We start from the raw sequence: 22,455 nt of genomic DNA on the forward strand, positions 1-22,455 counted from the left end.
TTTTTTTTGTTTCATAGGATAGAGATAGGCGGATACTGGAATTAGAGACGGCCATTAACCTTAACAAAAAAACAGAAGAATTTTCATTCTTCAATTCAACAGAGATTGCAGCAAGTAGGACCTCAAATTTATTTTGTTCTTCTACACTTTGAAGTGCTAATTAGTTTTCACCCAAAATAATTCAGACCTTTGTGTGTTTAGGTGCACTAGTAGTTAAGTTTGCACGTAGAAACCCCAAATTCAAAGAACAAAGATTTGAAAATGTGGTGCACCCCAATTTGTAAATGTAAATGTAGTTGAGCTTATATAGCGCACAGCTACCCGCAGTGGGTTTCCCGGCGCTTGCTTAGGGAACCCTTCCTGGTATTCCCCTGTGAGATAGCAGGGTATCCACAAGGTGAAAGTCAGGCATCCGGCCGCGAGGGGCCGTTGTGGAGATTAAGCAAGCTATTGCCCAGAGTCGCAGAGTGTGAACCCGTGAGTCGAGGAGGCACCGGGGCGAGAATTATCAAGTCCGTGGAATTTTTAGCCCAAGACCCAAGAATTTCCAGAGATAACGGAATTATTTACATGTATGACACATTACTCTACAGTTGTACTCTTGGGTATTGACCGGGATGAATCAGTTGTGGCTAGACAGAACGTGCAAAATGTTTGGAGCACCCTCAAATTTGTAATTATTTAATTTCACACATATTTTGGCTGCCCATCCTTAAGATATGCTTTAAGGATATTGCTGTAAACGTTAGGAGTATCTGTGTCCACGTTTTATGTCAATGCTGTGAACCCTTGAGGAAGGGCCACTTGGAGGCCTGAAACATGTCGGCAGGGATTTGTAGCTACTTGTGACATCGTTCTTAATGGTAAACCATAAAGAAGACTACTTTTTGCCTTTTATTAAAATCTTCCAATTGGTCATTATTTAATCTTGCATCTTCGTATGCTTTCGAACTGATTCCCAATAAGAAAACAGTTCTGTCGAAATTTTATATATCGGTTGTCTTTTCAGTAGGGTTCACGCAATAAATGCACTCCACACTGATGTAGAAGTGTAAAAGGCCATTTATTAGGACAGGCTGTAACTTAAACTTTAATCAAAACATCAATTCAGAATTAACAGCACCCCAAAACAACCCTTTCATTCAGCTTGTCCATTCTCCCCTCACTGTTGCCTTCCACTTCCCAATCCACTCTGTGCCTCTTCCACTCTCCATACCTCCTCACTTATCTTTCAACATCCACTCTTGAATCTCCCGCCGATGCACTCTTGCATCCCGCACCCCCATCATTCACCTGTTTCTCCCTCACCCCCGAAGGTGTGGGTGTGCCCGTTGGAGACTCCCCACCCCTCTAAAATACTGCTAAACCCCGGCCTATAACAACCAGTCCTAAAGTGGCACGCTATACCTACCCAGCACCTTGCATTAAAAACTTGTAGGGTGGGTGGCTGGTCAAAAAATGTTACCTCCCCACTGGTGTTAGATGCAGGAAGAGGACGATTGATCGCTTCCTGGCCCTTATAACCACTCCCCAGGGACCCCACCACTAATCCCACTGTCTAACCCCTACCCTCAGGTGTCCTGAGAGTAGGGCGACTACCCCAGGGAAAGACTGGTCTGCAACCTGACTTCCCCCGGGGGCTGCATTGTGAGTTTCAGCAGAACTATTTATTTACACATTGGAAATTCATGTAAGCTGAGACGCAGTAGGCTTTCTGGTTTATTGGTGACTTTTTTGGCCTGGTACCAAACCCAATTAGCTTGTGTAAAATGATTTAATTAGTTAAAGAGCCTTCTTGAAACATGGCTGCTGGCTCACTTGCTGTATGATTTTTTTCTTCTTGGTCATTTTCTGTAAATTACAGTTTCATTGTTTTGTTAACTAATCTTTGAGATTTGCTACATGCCAAATACCTTGGGGAACCTCATCTCCAAACCCTGGTTCTGGCTTCCCCTAGTGCACTGCCTCCATCTGCTCTGGCTGCACGGACATTATTAACACCATACCCGCAACTCTAGATCTCTTGCACTCATTCATATGTTCTGTACATGAAGTAATATGGCATATGATAGTGTGTTTGGTTAATTACTTACAGTAGCATGTCAGACTGAGGGTTGGCATTGTAGGTAAATTGGCAGAGGTGGTTGGATAGAAGTGGTTCAGCACCTTTTGCCTAAGAGTGCAAAGCCACAAGGGCTAACACTAGTTGACGGGGTGTCCGCCCCTTTACTTTCAGCCCTCTTGCAGTCGTTGGGGAGATAGCTTGCCTGCCAAATAGTGGTTGTTAATTGCTTTTCCCTTTCTCGGGGACATTTGCTACTTCATTATTTCTTTGTCTTTCGCACAGTAACCCGTTCCTCTAGCTCACTGCAACGCACCTTTTTCTCTTGTCCTGTCACCCCACCGGATCCACGGAACAGAGACAATGAAGATGATGTTTTTGCTGTTCAGGCTACAGGTAACTAAACATGTTATCCAAATGATGTTTACCAGCTATTTCTTGATTTGGGTTGTGATGTCTGCTGAGGAAAGGGTGGACTCTGTAGCTTGTCACAGTAGCATGAATGTTCATTCTGGCTTGGGGGTCCGTTATATTTCTGTAAAATATTGAGAGCATTTGGCATGTGTTTGTTCAGGCAACACATTGGTATGCTGGCATACTACTTCTATAACTTGATGACCCTGGTATTGACTGAACAGCTAGCTGGAGGTGGCTGAAGTTCTAGATGGAACTATGAATACAGCTATACACTAACCAAGAACAGGGATTCACACCTAATAATACAGAAGCTTAAATGCAGTTAATAATGAATTCCACTTTTTCAGTCTACGCAGACTTTCATCTGCCCCTGCAATTCCTAATTTTATCAACATATTTCACAAAGTAGCCTACTGCTCTCAAATCTTCACCAGTGAATACCAGACTCAGTGCCTCTTGACAGGTACAGGTACCCAGATTTACAAAGATGGCGTAACCTCTTCTGGCTTGCAACGATTCTGGGAAGGTACAGCTTAGATGCACAGTTAGATGACACAGTTAACAATCACCCGATCTGTCCTTATTTGCTTTCCATGGTCTCCTTAAATCAGGAACATTCAGAAGGAGATACCTGTTCTTTAGTTTCCTTTCCCTAATTTGACTTGACAAAGATGTACTTTTAATGAACATGGCAATACGCCATGACATTCATTATAAGACACATATTTGGTGTTATGTTGATTAAAGGCACCCCAGTCTTGAGTCATCAAAAGTTACTTTGTGTATTTTGAAACTTATCATTTGAAATTCGAAACAAAAGCTGCCTTTTTTTATTGTTGCAACACATTAAGTGTTTCCAATGTTTCTTTTAAAAATGAGACCCAAAATGAGACCCACAAGGGCCATTCTGTGTCTCCTGCCAAATTACTTAATTCCAAGAGCCCTTGCTTGCTCATTGCTGTCTCAGATACAAGGAAAGGTAGTGCAATCTCAACACCAATCACTGATTGTTTTGATAAGTTAAATCCCAGCCTAATATGACATTGTGGTATATAATGTGGGAAATGGGTAAAGAAAACCCACAAAAAGCATTGTATAGCGATTTTGTAAAACGAATTCAATATTCCACTTGGGAAGGCGGAATGACAATAGGTAAAAGACAAAGCAAAACCAAAGGGGATCCCATTTGGTTTTGTTTGTTCGCCCTAAGCTGGCAGGGTATGCCCAGACGTGGGTCCCTTGCTCATTTGCCACTGGATTCAAGCAAGCCGGGCTGATGACTGCTGATTAGCCAGAAACCGGTCACAGGATGCTTGTTTCCGGTCCAGGGAAGACATGGCTTGGCAGTTCGGGCTGGACTGTTCCCATGAGGCACAGGGTCAATCTGATTTGCATATGGCCATGTTTGAACTGGGGTGGCGGAGTGGGCTAAAGAATGATAATGGATTAAAGCCAGATCAGTTGACTGGGGGTGAGTGCTTGCAATGCTCAGCACTTTGGCCATCATCCCCTTTGGTTTTGCAATAGCTATAAGACAACATTAACGTTAATATTTTTGCTTTGAGAAAGGCAGAGTGGTGGGTGTTTTTATGTTATTATATTGACCAGTTAGTGCATGCACAGTAAAATAGAACGTTAACTGATTTGTTTGATCTCCCCACCTTTTTCCTCGTTCAATCACACAAGAAGTTGTATTTTACTGCTCTCTCTATGAAAGTCATACCCAATTGAAATCTTTTTGTATTCATTCAAAAACAAATACAGTTATGGTTGATTTCAAGGCATGTAAAGAACACTGAAAGCCCATAGCTGTGTAATGAAAAAAGATGGTATAGTCGTCGTACTGTAGCATGGGAACATGGGAAAATTCCAGGCTTGTGTGATGACATTCTCATATCAGCTTTATATAGGTAAAACACAGATGCCAGAAGGCACCCCTGTGTGATCTCTTAGTGATGTCAAATGTACAGGACAAGTGTATATTCTGGCCTAACTTAATCTTGACCTGTGTATCACTATATAAAGGTGGGCTACATAGGTCCAAATTAGATTGGACATAAAGTCTGTCCAAGGGGTGTGAACTGCCTTGCCGAAGGATTTTACTCCTCTTCAATCATCTCATTTGGAAGGTACTGGCTCTAAATTAACTTTCAGCATTGGGATGTCTGCAGACTTATTATTGCTTCAGGATGCTCTTTTGATTATGAGCATGAAATACAGGAAAAACCTTTAAGGGGTTTATTACTTGAGGCAAGCATCATTGCTCTCATTCTTTTATAAAAAAAATGGGGGGTGAAACCCTTCAACGTGGTAAACAAAGTTTACACAGCTAAATCAGTGTCAATAACAACTTACGGGACAGACATATGGGGTTTTACTAACCGCTCAGCCCTCAAACCATAGGACACACTTTGGAAAACACTAGTAGGCCTCCCCGTAAGCTGCTCCAATTTTATTGCCCATACAGAATTGGATATCCCATATATTATAAATACAATTAACCTGGCTACAATCTTTTTGTGGCACTCTATCTGGAGAAGGGAATCCATTCATGTAATCCAAAAGCTAATAGAATATTGCCTAGCTCTAGAAAGTTCCCATAGAATCCTGTGGATCGCCTACATTAAATCCACTCTTTCTTATCTAGGCCTAGAGCGTCTATTTGTTTCCCCTAGTGACTGCTCCAACATCTCAAAACAGGAGATAAAATCCTGCTTCCTTAACAAAAGGGCCAATGTAAGATTGAAGAAAAACTCCACAAAAGTATTGGTTAAATTAAATTTAGAGGAAACAATGGCTCGGTAAGGGTCATCTTCATACTTATTTACTGTGACAAACTCACGTCCTAGATTCTTTTTAATCAGAGTTCGACTGAATTTTATCCCTTGTATGTTGGCCCATCCAGCTGGAAATTATTCCATAAATGAATTACCATTTTGTCCTTGTGCTGGTGTTTCCGTACTTTCAAGTTTACAAATTGTTTTCTTTTGCAAATTTTATATGGAACCCCGGAAAAGATTTATATTGCCACTGATATGTAAATACCATTTTAAATAATGTTGTGTAGCTATGTACTTTTTACAATCTTTGCTTGACCTCATAGGGTGTTTTTCTGTCATGTCTTTTTTAATGTAATCATGAAAAATTAGGCAATTGCATACTATACGGGAATTAATTTCAAATCTTTGTTTCTATCAGCTGGGTTTTTATCAACTGTCTCACCTGTGAATACTCTAAACCTTTTTACTATTTTTAACTGGGTTTGTACATACTTCTTTTTTTGTATTATATTTTTCATTGTGTTCACCTGTACTTTTATGATCTTATAATATAAATATTGAATAAAGTGAATTGACTAACTGACCTTTAAACCAGATTTGAATCCGGGTAGTACACATAAATAGAAACACAAGGATTCAGTGAGATTAATTTAGATTTTGAAACTGCACTTTCATCCCAAAACAGATTGAGAAAAATCAAAATCACTTATGGAAGCATTGGAAAACATGTGGGATCCACTGTTCATGTACATTCTGCTCACAATGTATTAAACTACATATCAAAAGTATCCCCTATTGAAAGCAGTGCAGACAGTCTAGTTGACGTTTCTGAATAAATATGTACATAATTATAATAGATTTGTTAAATAGAACAAATGGTTGTCTAGAGGTTGTTGCCATGAATCCATTCAAAATTAATAGATTCCTATAGTTCAACCATATAACAAACCAAAGTTTTAGCTTGAGTTTTTATATGATTGAGTCAATTGAGCATTAATGGGTCAATGTGCCGACACCTTTGTGCAGAAAGTTCTCCTAGTGCCATTTCCCTGGGAGTTTATTGAATGCATATCAAGCCCAAATTTGTGTGCGCTGGGTCGGATTTCTGTGACTAGTGGGATCCACTTCGCATGGTCCCTGGTTTGGTATGGCACAAGATGAAGGGTGGAGAAAGCTTCCCCAGACTATGGAAGAGTATTGACTGCATTCCTGTGGCTGAAGGGTGGAGGCCTAATCACTGAAGGGAAGAGGATGGAGACAGAGCTCCCCTTAGAAATCCAATGAGGGCATTTTCTTACAGTTTCTGTTAAAGGTGAAAAGGTTTCTAGGTAGGAACTGTCCTTTTTCCTATCCCCGATTACTGCTTCAGGAGCCCGATGACCTCATCTTCAGATATTGAACGCTTTATTGTGCTCTCGTTTTGGATACTTCTGCTTGGAGTTGGCCTCCTTGCTACTACCTGCTAGGGCGATCAGCTTGCACAAGGGTTGTGTCTGAGCAACAACCAGAAAATTACACGTGAAACAGAATCGACACAAACCGATTCTACAGCCTTAAGCAGTGGATTGACACTGTGCTGTCTGGAAAATGTATTACAAAGTGGGATCCAGACCACCCTACTTTAGTTCCAGTCCCAAGTTCTTTATGACTAAAGAAGGAAGAACTCCATAGTGTTCTCTAAGGGATGTTGTGTGACCAGTATTGGTGTCCTGAAGTCTCCGAAGAGATGATGGGATATCACTTACACTGTCTGCTGCAGGAGTTCAGGGTCTGCTTACAGTGCCTAGTTGTCCTGTCAGTGATCTCGTAAGACCTCAAGCACACTGCCTGCCTTCTGAGAAAGTGAAGGAGTGTACAAGAGAAGCATTCCCACCATGGAGAAAAACTAGAGAAAAGGAATGACTGAGGGAGTGAAGCCAGGAGCCACTAGTGTGTTGAGGGCCATACCCATTATCCATGAGCAGTTCTTGCTGTGTACTGCACAAAGTCTTCTGAAAGGTCCATGCATTGTGTGCCCATGTCAGCTTGCTATGTTATCAAAAGACTAGTGCCACCGCCGCCAACATCCGAGTCTGACTACTTCGTCTCTGCCGAGGGAGGAGCCCTGATTGACTTGGAGGCTGCAGGGAGCTATCTGAAGGCAAGTGCTGAAGAAGTGTTTACCTCTCCCAGCTGTAATTCCAAGTGGTGCCTTCCCTACAGAACCACTGCAGCAGAACCAGAACCACTGCATGCATCTGTCAAGCATCACTCCAACTGCAACATGAGAACGCAGGAAACCACAGTGCCTAAAATTGAGTGGAAGAAGACACTGAGAAAATAGACCAAGGTCTAATATATGAAGTTAATACTTTTACTAATTGGGCTTAAAGAGGTGTAAGTGAACTGAACTGGTGTGCGCATATATGCCTTTAGGCGTATTAGGTGAACTGCACCCGTACCTAATCAGTGCCTTGTCCCCTGTTACATACCAGGGATTGTAGACACTGGAGATCTCTGTATGCAAGGGTAGGGTATAGAAGGGTCAAAACAGAAGATCGCAAACAGGATTACAACCCTGTGTCTAAATCTGCTATTTGTTTTGTGTAGTTTCACATTATGCTGCATGATTAGAGTACTTTCTTTTAACCCAAAAGATAATCACTGGACAACACAATATTGTGTCTGTTGGTTGTCTGTTGAGTTCTGACTTCTTGACCCGCCCACATTACCGCCTTGAGAATCCTTTAACTGCTCACCCTCACTACCCCTAAGGGATAGGTGCAGATAGGGCATTCTTGCTCAGTTTGCAGAGACCCAGTAGGATGGACATAAGACACTACTGACAAACTAACACCATGGTTGGGGCAATAACCCCTGCTTAACCTAGGGACCCAAGAAACGGGGGTTGACATCCTCCAAGTCCAAAAACACTATAAAGGATTTTTTTATAGATAGGGGTGGATTCATGTATTTGGAGACAAATTTGTACTTTCTATCAATTGGATTTGGAGGGGAGAGTTTGATATATTTTACTTTGGAAGGATTGGTCTGATGCGCATACATTGAGAATAACCCCATTGCCCTCTCCTATGTAAATATACACACTTTGATACCCAAGGGTAAAAATCTAAGCAATAAGATCCCAGAGGTTAGCTCACTGCCATCCACAAGATTTGTACAAGCATTGGAACCTATTCGCACAAAAAGTAGGAAGTGTGTACTCTGATATTTATATTTGCATCCAAGTGTAGATTTCCTACTTTTTAGGGACTTTTCAAGGAAAGCTGCACCTGGCACAGTTTTCCGTGTGCATTCCTTGAGAAATCATGTGGTTTCCTAGTTAGGATCACATTCCCTGTGTACAGCATTAGCCCTTCCCTTGCACCCCACTAAATGTGGGGGTAATCCATTTCCCTTCCTATACTAGAAAGGGTATTTACACCAGCCCTTGGCTGAAGTAAACATAAAGGCCCTTTCCAGCCTGGAAAGTGGAAAGGAAGTGGCTTGTGAAAGTCCGCAAATGTACTTGCTTATGGGCATTCACAAATTCCCATGGCCCCGACACCCAAGAATGCACTCACCACGAGGGTGGAAATCTCTGCACATGAGAGTTTACAGCAGCCAAGAATCCCTATGGGAATTCCTGTCAGGCGTAACTTACATAAATGTTCTCATAAACCGGTTTACAACCAAGTTTACCTTGTTAGTCGGTCGCTTCTATTCCAGGGATCCAATAACCAATTAGAGTTCTGTCATGTTAGTAGCACATTTTTTAACATAATTTAAAGACCACAAGAACAAACTGAAAAATCTTATTCTTGTAGACGATTTCCTTATTCACCTAGGAAATAAAGCCAATCCCTTTCTATTTTTGATATCCTTTTAAAACATCACAAGTGCCTTGCAGAGATTTTAAGAATGTTCGATAGTACATCATGCTGCTAAATAAACAAAGCTGCCTTTTATCTACAGACAGTATAAATCTTTGTTTCTTCACAAACCTAGTCACAGGAATAGACGTGTTTCCCATAAGCCTCTTACAAACTCTCTTGTGGTTTGGCATCAGAATGTAAGAACAATTTATTAACACACTTTTATTTGTAAATGCAGTATTTTCCCTTCTTACTTTCTCTAAATGTGAGTCTGCAAGGTGCTGTTTAGTAAATATGTATTTCCAAACATAGAGGCCTATTAGGATGGCGGACGGACCTGCGTCCGTCCACCACCCCCGCGGTGGAGGGACCGTCCGCAGGAGCAGCGGCGGTCTCTTCGTTGCAATTAGGATGTGACCACCACCCTGGCGGTCACATCCCGTATCTTTAACCTTGCGGCGGCTGCTGCTTGAAGCAGCACCTACCGCAAGGTTAAAAATGCATGCTTTGCATTTACATGCACAAAGCGGCAGGCACCGCGCGGTGCCTGCCACTATGTGCTTGTAAATGCAGGGGGGTACCATAGGTACTCCCCATGTACACCCCCACCCCCCTTCACCCTAGGGGCCCGCAAGGGGCCCCCAGAAGCAAAATTCCACATGCTTTTCCACGGTGGAAAAGCCGCAGCGGAAAAGCATGTTTAAACACACATCCTAATTTCAATTCAATTCAATTCATCTTTATTTCGGCACTTTAGAGCCATAAAAGATACATGAACATAACAGTACAATTTTTTTTAAAAAGGGGTAATTCCCGTTAGTTCATTACAATTTACACAATAACCACAGAATAAATACATTCAAGGAGGGGTATAAGATTCATAAGATTAGTAAAAGACATAATTACAATTTACATAATGTATTCCTAAAATACAGTTACAATATGCAGCCATTCTTTTTGCGGATAAAATATATGGAACGAAGGAATCTACTGATACTAAACACAATGGTTCTACTAATATCGGACTTAATTATTCTCATGGCCTCCCAGCAAGTTCTTACACCCAGGAGGTTCCATAGGGGTTTAATCCATTTCCTCCTTGCTTGCGCATAGACAGGACAGAAAAAAAAGACATGCTGATCGTCTTCCTTAACATTCCAATCGCACAAGGTACAGACGTCACTTAACATAAGGGCACTTCGTTCCGTATTGCCCTTCACAGCCCATCTAGTCAGAGTAGTGTTATACAAGAGATTGCCGTACCTAAATTTCATGAATAAGCTCTTAGCTAACGGTGGTTCAATCTCATCAAGAAAAATCTCAAACAGGGGGCTATCCTTGAAGGGGCAGAAAGTTTTTAGATAAAGACCCACCCTTATCCTCATTTACCAGGCTATTCGCAAAATAGCCCCAAAACGTGGACTTAAGTATTTTTCTAGCATTCTTGGGTATTTTCTCCGGTTTATCCCAAAACTGTGATAGCCCACTTTTTTTGAACCAATAGCAAACGTGCTTGAACCAAGGATTAACGTTTGCCACATCCAAAATCATTATTTCTTTTAAATTGTTCCTGTAGTCTTCAAGTTCTGGGGTGCGCCATAACCTTACCCAATAAGCTAAGGGCCGTAATATGACATGATGGTCTGTACGCTTGACATCCAAATCCAACATCAATGGAATTAGGGGGGTGCCTTGCGGCATCTTCACTAAATTTCTCAGAAATTTGTTCTCGGTAGTTGAGAATGCATTTTTGGACATAGGCCCCCAAATTTCTGCCCCATATAGAGCAGCAGACTGAGCTTTAAATATTAAATAATTCCAAGGCGTGTGTTACTACTTTACTTGTACTCCCACCATGTTTCTTTATAATTGGAATTATATTCTGGGACAGCGTCAGTTTGCTCTTTTCTACTTGAGTTTTCCATGTAAATTTGGAGTCAATAGAAACTCCTAAATAGATAAAACTCTGTACAGCTTCTAATTTTTGTCCATTCAATGCCAAGTTCATTGTTTGAGATTTGTGCGGATTTAAGTCCATGTATTTGTTTTTTTTACATTTATTTCCAACCCCTTTTTGTCACAATACTGCTTAAAAGAGTTCAGAAGTGCCTGTAAACCTCTGGGAGTTTGGGAGATCAGTATGGTGTCATCTGCGAAAAGTAACGCAGGAACCTTTTCACCATTCAATTTAGGGGAATCATTAATACAGTTTAGCAAATGTGAAGGCATATCATTCACATATAATGAAAATAGCGTTGGGGCCAGCACGCAGCCTTGCCGGACCCCGCGCTCAATTGGTATATTTTGTGATAGTTCCCCATTTATCCCCCAGCGTACCCTTGCAAAATTATTTGCATGCAATTTTATCTGGCCTAACAGGCATGATGGCAACCCTTGAGCATGCAAAGAACCCCACAGAAGATCACGTGGAACCAGGTCGAACGCTGCTCTAAGGTCTACAAACGCAACATAGAGATGACCTTTCCTCATGTGCACGTATTTCCAATAGAGACAGCAAAGTCTAAAGACCTGATCCACGGTACTTATGCTACTTATGAACCCTGCTTGGAACTTGGTAAGTATCAAGTTATCCTCCATCCATATATTTACTCTATCTAAAATATGTCTAGAGTAAATTTTCTGCAATATGTCCATTAAGCTGATTGGACGATAGTTAGATGGATCCATACTATCGCCCTTTTTAAAAAATTAAAACAATCTCAGCTCCCCTCCAACTATTGGGAAAATTTGCCCTACGTGCCAAAACATTGCATAAATAATTAATGTACGGTGCCCATACTACCAGCTCGTGTTTATAGAGATCGCCAGGAATTTTATCAAGACCCGGTGCTTTACCACCCTTCACAGCATTAATAGATTTCGCAGTCTCCTCTAGACTAAATTCTAGTTTAACATCAGAGGCAATAGACCACGGGGCATCCTCGCTTACGGGGGTTGTCAAACTGGGCTTTTTAAATAAATCTGTAAAATGGGTAACCCAAGTAAGTTCATCCAAGTAAACCTCTTTTACTACCTTCCCTATGTGGTTTCCATTTGCCACCAGTCTCCAGAAACTAATATTATCGTTTGACTTGGCAGCCACCAAAAGGTCAGCCCAACTAGATTCTTCCCAAGCTATTTTTTCATCATTTTGTATTTGCTTGTAGGTTTTCCTGGCCTGCCTAATTCCCACTGGGGTCTTTGTTTTTATTGCCTCTAATAATCTAGTTTTTGCTTGCCTACATGATTTACCATACCATGGTTTGCTGTGAGAAAGATTGCTCAAAGTTTGATGGCCTTTTTTCTGCATTTTTGTTACTAATGTTTTTAATTGGGTAAAAAATTCATTATGGGTATTTATGAATTTGACCGGGTTCACCGCCTCCAATGGAACCGTTGCATACAAAGAAAATGTATTAGCGAAAAGGTGATAAATATTTGACAACATATCGCCATGTTCCAATATAGGGGCCCATTTTAGCGCATGCCTATTATTGCTTACTAAGATTTCCTCACCAATTCCCATTACATCAGCTGTATTATTACCTAGGACGACCCCGTTGAGCAAACTAGAATCAAATAGCAGTTCCAATGGGTAGTGGTCGCTCTCACACCTGTTCACAACCTCCATTTCAACCATATATGGCCAGATATCCAAGGAGACTATTAAAAAATCAAGATTGCTTTTCGATTTGTTCCTTACAAAGGTTGGTTTTTTCCCCAAATCAGCAGTAAGGCGTCATTACAAGCCCTTAGACCATGCTCTACTGACAGCTTCATTATTTGGACTGCCAAAACAGAGCAATAGACAGGAGCTACATTATCCAACGTGGGGATGTTATTTGCACTGTCCTCCTATTCCAATATATCCTCCAGGCCTAAAATCGGCTCGTAGTTACAATTTAAATCCCCCGCCAGTAGTACAGGTTGTTTATTTACCATTCTATTAAGAAAGGAGTCCGATTACCCCAAGGTCGCTGACTCCTTTGATAATGCAGATGGACGGTTGTAAACATTAATTAAATATATTACCTTCCCATCGTATGTATTAACCTTAAGAGCCAAAATATCCATGGAGTTAGTATCTATTACCTCAATTCTTATTTTCAGAGTGACACTAACCCAAATGATAAGGCCCCCCGAAGGTCTTCCTCTTACAGAAGGCAGTGCATTAATACTAAAAGTCTTGTATCCTACTCTATGGGGACTATTAAGTGACCAGGTTTCTTGGAAAAGCAACACACGCTTGTCTTTATATAGTTAGACCACTCGGGGTCGCTCAAATTTTTCCCCAGCCCAGCTATATTCCAGGATACAAGTTTAAGGTTATGTCCCTGAATATTATAATTAGGTTGGTGGCCCTGCGGTTTTACGACATCCGTCACAGGTCTAGCTTCTGTATAAATATTGTCAGTTAAATCCTCGCTAGTAGCAACATCTTTGGACACACCTGTATTGATAGCGCATGCAGCCATTACTTGAAATGTATCTGGAGTTTCTCTACATAAACCCTTCTCAAAAGTACCAGTAAGCACGTCGTCTCTTTGACAACAGTTGGCCTTATATCTGATTCTGCCAGAGTCAATAGATAAATATTGGTAATCTTCCAAGGGGTCTGGAAGATTAGGTGTGCAATGACCAGAGTTCATCTCTTTGATTCCACCCAATCTGGTACTATTATTGCTCATATAGTTTTTTGGGCTCAAATTATTTTGAATATCAGTTTTACCCTTCTTGTACTGGGGCAGTCAATCTACTGCCTCTAGGCAACTAAATCTATTAAATGTATCAATCCCTCCCCAACTGTTTGTATTCAATGGCCTATAGCTCCCATGCCCCATCCCACCCCTTGCATGGTTGGTAACCCTGGTCCAACTCCATCCATTATCTGGTTGTTCCTCTGGGATATAAAAGTAAGATAGTGGTCTAGCCACTATCACATTACCATTATATTGGGGGCCCCCCGAGCAAATGTAATCCACTGTTCGTGGGTCTTTGAAATTTACGACCACACAATCCCCCTGTGATCTTTTCCTATTGTATCCCACCCAAGGAACTCTCCGTACCATTAAGATGTTACTCGTTGTGTTTGGTGGTAGAGGGTAGTTAGTATTTAGCCAGTGGGATACCTTATTTTTCAATGCCCAGAAGGGTTCCGTAATTGATGGAGCCAATTCCAGAACCCCTGTCAAAACCACCACATAGGGGTAAACTTCCTGGGGTAGATTAATGCTTCTACGCTTTAGTACCATCTCTATAGGGACTTTGTCAGAATTTGGAATGGGAGTATTAGGACCAACCGTTTTTTGTTTATGTTCACTGCTTGCGGAGGGTTTGACACATGATTTATTACCTTCAGTATTTAGAGGGTTTGGGGTTGGGATCTTAGGAGTTACTTTTTTTGGCACTGCTGGACATTTATTCGATACCTGGGGTATACTAGCTGATGGGGCTACTGAGGCAGCCTTTTTCACCTGGTCACTATTCAGAAATGTTATATTCTTCTGTAATTTTTGGAGCTGGTTTTCTATACCTTGAAGCCTTGCTTCCAGGGGAGTGAGGAGAGTTTTAAGTAGCTTCCTCAAAGTGTCTGTTAACAAGCCCACCATTTCATCTCTTATACCCGTACTATCAGCTATAGTGCTATCAGCTATGGATTCAGCTATGGTATTTTATTTTATTTTGCGAGTTTGTATAGCGCTTGAATCGACTCCATCTGGAGTATCTCTGCGCTTTTGGGCCGGCTGACATGTACAGAGGAAAGAGCGGGGCTGGAATTAGATCTCATTTTTGAAAAGCAGGGTTTTAAGTTGTTTCCTAAATTTCAGATGTTCCGGACATAGTCTGAGAGATGGAGGAAGTCTGTTCCACAGTGTGGGCCCCGCTACTGATAGGGCCCTGCCTCCGTGCCTAGCCTTCTTGGCGCGAGGCACTACCAGTAGCTGGCTGTTACTCGACCTAAGATGTCTGTGGGGGATGTACGGAGTAAATTTCTTTACCAGGTAGGTAGGGCCTTGTCCATTTACGGTCTTGTGAATCAGACAGCATATTTTAAATTTTGATATGTCGAATCGAGAGCCAATGCAGCTTGTCAAGGAGGGGCTTAGAAGGTGTTCTTGGAGGGGCATTGAGGACTAGGCGTGCCGCAGTATTTTGAATTACTTGGAGTTTGTCCAACACTCCCTCATTGGCAGAAAGAAGCAAGCCATTACAGTAGTCGATTCGACTCAAGATAAGGGCCTGCACTAGGGTTTTCCTGAAAGAGCCAGGCAGTAGAGGAAAGACTTTGCGCAGCAGGCCAATGGTATGGAAGCATGAGCCTGCAACGTAATTGCTATGCTGTTTGAGTGATAAATCCTGATCAAGATGAATTCCCAGATTTTTGACAACCTGTTTTGGTTCTGGGACCGTACCAAGATCTGGTGGCCACCAATCCGGGGTCCACATGTTTTTTAGCTTCTCCAAACAGCATAACTTCAGGCTTGCTGATGTTGCATTGTAGATAGTTGGTGGACATCCATTGGGCTACAGCCTTCATGCCTGCAGAGAAGAAGTCTTTTAGTTCAGTGGTGAGGGTTTTAAAAGGAAAGAGGGAGCTGCATGTCATCCGCATAAGACACGGGGATGAAACCAAAATTGCGCATCACTCTTGCCAGGGGTGCCACGTAGATGTTAAAGAGTGTTAGGCTCAGGCATGAACCCTGTGGCACCCCTTTTGAAATCTTCACCTCCGCTGATCGATATGCACCCATGGTGACAGTTTGGGTGCGATCGAGTAAGAAGCTCCTCAACCAGGCAAGGGCTTTGTTCTTGATTCCTATGTTCGACAACTGGTCAATAAGGATGTTATGTGACTCGGTGTCGAACGCAGCCGACAAATCAAGTAACACTAAGATCACAGAGTAGCCTTCGTCCTGGAACATGTGCAAATCGTCAGTGACAGACAGGAGGGTGGACTCTGTGCTATGTTTCGGCCTGAAACCCGATTGAGAATCGTCCAGGCCGCCAGCTGTTTCAATGTAGCTGGATAGATGCCGGTTGACATATTTTTCAGTCAGTTTTCCCAGGAACGGTAGCAGAGAAATGGGCCTGAGATTGGGTTATTCGGTCCATGGTAAAGCAGTATTTTTCCTGATAGGCCTAACTAGTGCCTGCTTCCATTCTCTGGGGACAGAGCCTGTTCTGAGTGACAGGTTGATAAGTTTCTCAATCATAGGGCATAATATTTCTAGTAAGGCGGGCATTAATCTGGCTGGAATAATATCATCTGGGCTGCTGCTTTTGATTTGCGTGGTGAGTTTTACAACGTCCATAGGAGAAATAGGGGGAAAGTTGTTCAGGACTTGTGTATTTCGCTTATGTTCTGTGTCATTATTGGCATAAGCTTCGTCTGTAGTCATAGCATTGTTAGAGTTAACTATTTTCTCGTAGATGGTATCTATTTTGCTAGAGAAAAATAGGGATATTTCGTCACAGAGCTGCTGAGATGCAAGCTCAGAGCTTTCACATGCTACAGGTTTGACAAAGGATTGTAGTACCTGATATAGGACCCTAGGGGAGTTGCCTGCGGCTGTGATTTGAGATGCTATGTGGGTTTTTCGCGCAGTACGAATGGCTTTGTGATAGGTGGATAGTGAGTCCCAATAAAGGCTCCTATCAGTCGCCAGGTGTGTGGTTCTCCATTTCTTCTCTAACTTCCTGGCTGCTTGTTTAAGTGACCTAAGATCATCAGAGAACCATATTTCTTGCTTGCTGGCTGGTCGGGGTCTAAATTGTTTTAAGGGGGCTAAGATGTCTATGGCAGTCTTAGTTGCTATTTCGAACTTCTTCAGGGCACTTTCAATATTCTCCGAAGTGGTAATGGAGGGTTCTATGAATTTTTCTTTGAATGTGTTTTCATTGACTTTGTGCCATTGACGTCGCTTGCTAGGGAGGGGAATCGGCCCATGAGAATTCAATATTAAAATGGTCAGTCCAGCTGACTTGGGTGGGAGGTAAACAAGTAACTGTAGGAAAGTTAGCTAGTATCAGATCTAGGGTGTGCCCTGCCTGGTGTGTTGGCCCCGAATTACGTTGTGTCAGCCCCATCAAGGATAGGTCATCCAGTACAGACTGTGCCTCCTTACAGTCTTTCTGTTCACTATGTATATTAAAGTCTCCTACTAGTAGGAAGTCACTGTCGTTGTTGACATAAGGGGCAAGGTTTTCAAGTAGCGTGTTGGAGAAGTTCGTGCAAGGTCCCGGTGGGCGGTACACTTGGGCACCCATTCTGGTATGTTTGGGGGAGAAGGAAGATTTGAAAATCAATAATTCAATATCCGACGTGCTCAGTTCTGCTACTATATTACAGTTGATTTCTTGTTTGTGAATAATCGCAATCCCTCCTCCTATTTTCGTGGGACGGTCTAGCCTAATTATTTTATAGCCGGTTGGAATTGCTAGTGCAATTGAGGGGGTAGAGTGGGGTTTAAGCCAGGTTTCAGTAATGAAGCATAGATCTGGCTCATTGGTAGAAACTAGTTCCCATACTTCTGATGTGTGTTTAGGTAATGATCTTATGTTCAGAAGGAGATTTTTCCTTCCAGTGAAGGCGCTGGTGATATGTTTTCTGATATTGGGGATGGGTGTGTAGGCTTTTACATGCTCCTTAGTACCAGTTTCCAGAACCTTTGTGGTGAACTGGGCTCTACACTGGCGACGGGTGAAAGGACCCTCTACAGAACTGTTCTCTCCCTTAACACAATTTTGCGATTGGTTCTCACATAGGTTACGGAGTACCTGAGCTGAGTAGGTTATCCTGGAGAAGGGGGGAATTTGCAAGTCGTTTGTAGTAGCCCCCATGGCCCCTGTGCCCCGTCCTGTCGCGGACGGGCGCAGACAGGCTGGTCTTAGGCTAGTCCTTGGCGCCGTCTAAGGCGCCCCTCTGCGCGCAACCAATGCGCGCTTGGGCTGACGACTGGCTAAATAGTCCTTCTCAAGTGGTGCTAGAGCGCTAACCGCTCGACTGCCACGGGGTTGCTGGGCGTGTCTGGCTCTTACCTGCCCCGCCCTCCACTCAACGGTATTGGATACCGAGTCGGACCAGGGCGGACAGGTTTGAACACTGAGCACAGACCGGGAAATCAGCCCAGGAGCCCCTTACAGTTCTGGGGAGTATCGTTCCTTCGTGCACAGTGGGTGAGTGTATACAATTAGTTTTCAATTTCAGACACAGCGTGCAATTTAAAAATGTTTGTCAAGTGACATGCGACGCAAGTGAGTAGTTTTAAAATTCGCAATAAATTTTAAAAATGGACCACCAGCTCATAACGAGTGTTCCGCTCTGAGGAAGTATTTACCTGGCACCAAGCGGGGTCGGGAGACACTGCCACTGTCCTACCCTTACCGCAATGATCCCAAGCCTCCTCCTGCCTAAATAGTCCTTCTCAAGTGGTGCTAGAGCGCTAACCGCTCGACTGCCACGGGGTTGCTGGGCGTGTCTGGCTCTTACCTGCCCCGCCCTCCGCTCAACGGTATTGGATACCGAGTCGGACCAGGGCGGGCAGTTTTGAACACTGAGCACAGACCGGGAAATCAGCCCAGGAGCCCCTTACAGTTCTGGGGAGTATCGTTCCTTCGTGCACAGTCGGTGAGTGTATAAAATTAGTTTTCAATTTCAGACACAGCGTGCAATTTAAAAATGTTTGTCAAGTGACATGCGGCGCAAGTGAGTAGTTTTAAAATTCGCAATCAATTTTAAAAAGGGACCACCAGCTCATAAAGAGTGTTCCGCTCTGAGGAAGTATTTACCTGGCACCAAGCGGGGTCGGGAGACACTGCCACTGTCCTACCCTTACCGCAATGAGCCCAAGCCTCCTCCCGCCTAAATAGTCCTTCTCAAGTGGTGCTAGAGCGCTAACCGCTCGACTGCCACGGGTTTGCTGGGCGTGTCTGGTTCTTACCTGCCCCACCCTCCGCTCAAAGGTATTGGATACCGAGTCGGACCAGGGCGGGCAGGTTTGAACACTGAGCACAGACCGGGAAATCAGCCTAGGAGCCCCTTACAGTTCTGGGGAGTATCGTTCCTTCGTGCACAGTGGGTGAGTGTATAAAGTTAGTTTTCCATTTCAGACACAGCGTGCAATTTAAAAATGTTTGTCAAGTGACATGCGGCGCAAGTGAGTAGTTTTAAAATTCGCAATCAATTTTAAAAATGGACCACCAGCTCATAACGAGTGTTCCGCTCTGAGGAAATATTTACCTGGCACCAAGCGGGGTCGGGAGACACTGCCACTGTCCTACCCTTACCTTACCGTATCATCTAAGATGGTATCATCTAGAATTCTTAGAGCAGAAGTTTCAGGCAATATCTCTTCCTGCCCTGTCGCTTACCCATGGGTTTCCTTCCCAACCTCTTTACTACTAATATCATTTGTGGGCCCTGCTTTTATTAATTTAGCTTTTCTAGATCCAGGGGCATTATTATTTGCTCTCTTACGTTTAGGAATTGCACCCTCCCGTCTCCCTCGCAATTGACTACTGCTACTCCCATCTTGCATGTCTACTAGTGTAGTTTCCGGAATAATTTCCGGGGGAGTCTAAGTCTGGGGGTCAGAGATGGTCAAAACTTGAGGATCTAATTGGGCACTGGGGATATTATGCACCACAACTTGTGTTTGCACAAGATTAGGCCTACTTTTAATGCTATCAGGCGTACGTGCGGATGCGATATGTCCCATAGACGACCTTTTACCTAATGCTAAGTCCTGGGACACCCTTCGTTCCATTAATACAATTCCTTGGTCAATCAAAGAGTTAGTACGTATAATGAAATTGTCAAAGGTTCCTATCAACTGCGACCCACCTAGTGCAGTTTTACTTCTAGTCTCACGTGTGGACATCTCCCTTACTACTTATATAACAATCACCAGCCTTTACAATTTATACATACAGTAAATGAGCGGCGTAAGAGGGGGGCCCGGTCCGGTCTTCTTTGGTCTTTAACGGGCTTAAACGGGCCTGCCCTTGGCCGGGCTTCGCCCGGCACCCGTCCGCGCGCGTCCCGCGTTTAAGGGTGTGGCTAAGTAGGGAGTGCTGGTGGGCGTGGTGGGAAGAGGACCCAGGTGCGGCCGGTGTCTCAGGCGATTGGCTACCTGGTCCTCGCAGTCCCGCAGTGGAGTAGAGGTAAGCTCCCAGTCAGCTTTGTCCCGGTAAAGTTCAGGCAGGCGGCGTCTCCAAGCAAGCAGGGCAAGAACAAAGCACAGTCCTTAGCCTCGAGCGGCACCCCTAATTTGGCTGACGGTGTCTTGCAGACACCGCCACCAAATAGCGCTCAACACCCCGCGGATCAGCGGCGGACGGACCTGCCGTCCGCCGGTGTTCCCACCGCCATCATAATCTGGCGGTGGGTGTTTTCTGTGACCGCGGCGGTGAATCCGCATCCTCCGGGCCGGCGGTGGCTTCCGCCGGCCTGGAGGATGCGGATTCACCACCATCATAATCGACCCCATATTTGGAAATTCGGAACAAAGGGATCTTATTAGGTCATGCAAATGTTGGCACCTATTTAAATGCCAAGTATAGTGTACAAAAGCTTTTGACTGACGCATCTTCTTGCAGATTCGTTCTGATTATATTATGCCGGCATGTTTGGCTGTGTCTCTCTCAAGGACATGCACTTTGATGGGGAGTAGTTTTTTTTAGATAAGATGGACTCCTTCAAATCAATCAAACGCCTTTTGTAAAGCACACACTGCTTCCAAGGAGGGGTCTTGGGGCTCAAACTGAGAGCTGACAGTACATCCAGGGCAGATAAATAAGAAGGGGTTAGGCTTTGTCAAATAGAGAGGCTTTCAGTTGTTTCTTAAAAATTGAGATCAAAGCAGCTTTACACAGATTTATTGGGAGATATTCCACAGTTTGCCTGTCAAGACTGTGAAAGATCTTCCTCCATGCCGTAGCAAATTTTGGGACATGAACCAGTAGAAGATGGTTTGATTTGCGTGCTTTACATTGCTATGAGCGCAGTCTGTTTTTGATGCAGGCCCCTGCCCATTAAAAGCTCTAAAAGCTGGTGTTGTAGCTTTAAACTTGATCTGATTTATCACAGGTAGCCAATGAAGTTGCTTCAAATGATGAGATATGACCTGACTATACAGGACTCTTTGGATCAGCCTAGCTGCTGCATTCTGCATGATCTGAAGTTTACGAATAAAAAAAAGCGCGGAGTCCTAGATACAGATTATTAGCATCATCGAACTGAGAGGTGACCAAGATATGAAGCGCTGTCTTGAGTCTTTTCTGGGATCAGGGCAACATCTTTCTTAAGGATCTAAGTTTTGCAAAACAAACATATGACACCTGCTTGATTTGTGTGGAGAAAAAGAGACTCTGGTAATACATGAAATAAATTTCTCGCATGGTCTGCGGGGTCGGTGGGGAGTCAAGTTCCTCTGGCCACATAGGCTAGGGTGGCATGTACCAAATAAAAGAACTTCAGTTTTATCTGAGATTAGCTTTAGAGAATTATCATTCATCCAGCGTGTGACTCCCTGAAGGCATCCTTTAAACTTAGTCAGGGCTGAATCTGAGTTTTATTTGAAGGATAGCAGAAGCTATCTGTCATCCTTCCTCCTTCCTGGAGTGCTTAAAAAATAGGACAGTTGCGGCCCACTTGCCAACTTGGCTTTACTTGCAGGGCTGCTTCACCAGGAACTCAGAAAGTTAACAGACTACTCCTGAGCCAATCAGTTGTGGTAGATTCCACCTTCTCAGTTGGCATAGACACCTCAGCAAATAAACTTCTATCGACTGTTGTTCCTCCATCAGGGTGAGCTCTCTGAATCTCACATTGATTCTAGAGGCAGACTGTTTTGCCCTCCTGAGCATAGGTTCCATAGAAGCCGTGCCTCTGAAGGACAGGATTACATGGTTTTACATCCTTTATTTTTTGGTCTTTAAGAAAGATGGATGTCTGAGACCCATTCTAACTCTCTATCTTCTGAGTTTGTTCATTCTCTAGGACAGGGTCAAAATGCGGTCTCTGAGTAAAGTCCTTTTGAACACGGGAAATCGGTTGGCATCCCTGGGCATTCATGATGTATACTTCTATTTTCAGTTCTCTCTGCTCACAAATATTACTTAAGGTTCTCTGCGGGGTCCCAACACTGCCAGTTTGAGGTCCTGTCGCTCAACCCGATGACTGTGCTTAAAGTCTTCATTAAAGACCTGGTGATTGTTAAGGCTTCTCTCAGATGGTCAGTAGTCCATGTATTTGCATATTTGGACAACTGGCTGGAGACGGTGGAGTCACCGGTGCTGGTCAAGGAACATCTTTGGCGCAAAATGACTCTTCTTCACAATA

At 43.4% G+C, this 22,455-nt stretch overlaps 1 protein-coding gene across 1 annotated transcript in view; it reads left to right on the forward strand.

Annotated features, from left to right (window-relative positions):
• The window catches only part of LOC144828803 (kinesin-like protein KIF20A), a 412,946-nt gene that overhangs the window by 357,102 nt on the left and 33,389 nt on the right, over positions 1-22,455 (forward strand). The window contains exons 15-16 of the mRNA XM_078687291.1: positions 18-114; positions 2,348-2,458. Of these exons, the coding sequence (XP_078543417.1) occupies positions 18-114; positions 2,348-2,458 (208 nt within the window). The remainder of the gene's footprint in view (positions 1-17; positions 115-2,347; positions 2,459-22,455) is intronic.

This window comes from Lissotriton helveticus, chromosome 4_1 (genome assembly GCF_964261635.1).
Source record: "Lissotriton helveticus chromosome 4_1, aLisHel1.1, whole genome shotgun sequence".
Taxonomy (NCBI): Eukaryota; Metazoa; Chordata; class Amphibia; order Caudata; family Salamandridae; genus Lissotriton; species Lissotriton helveticus.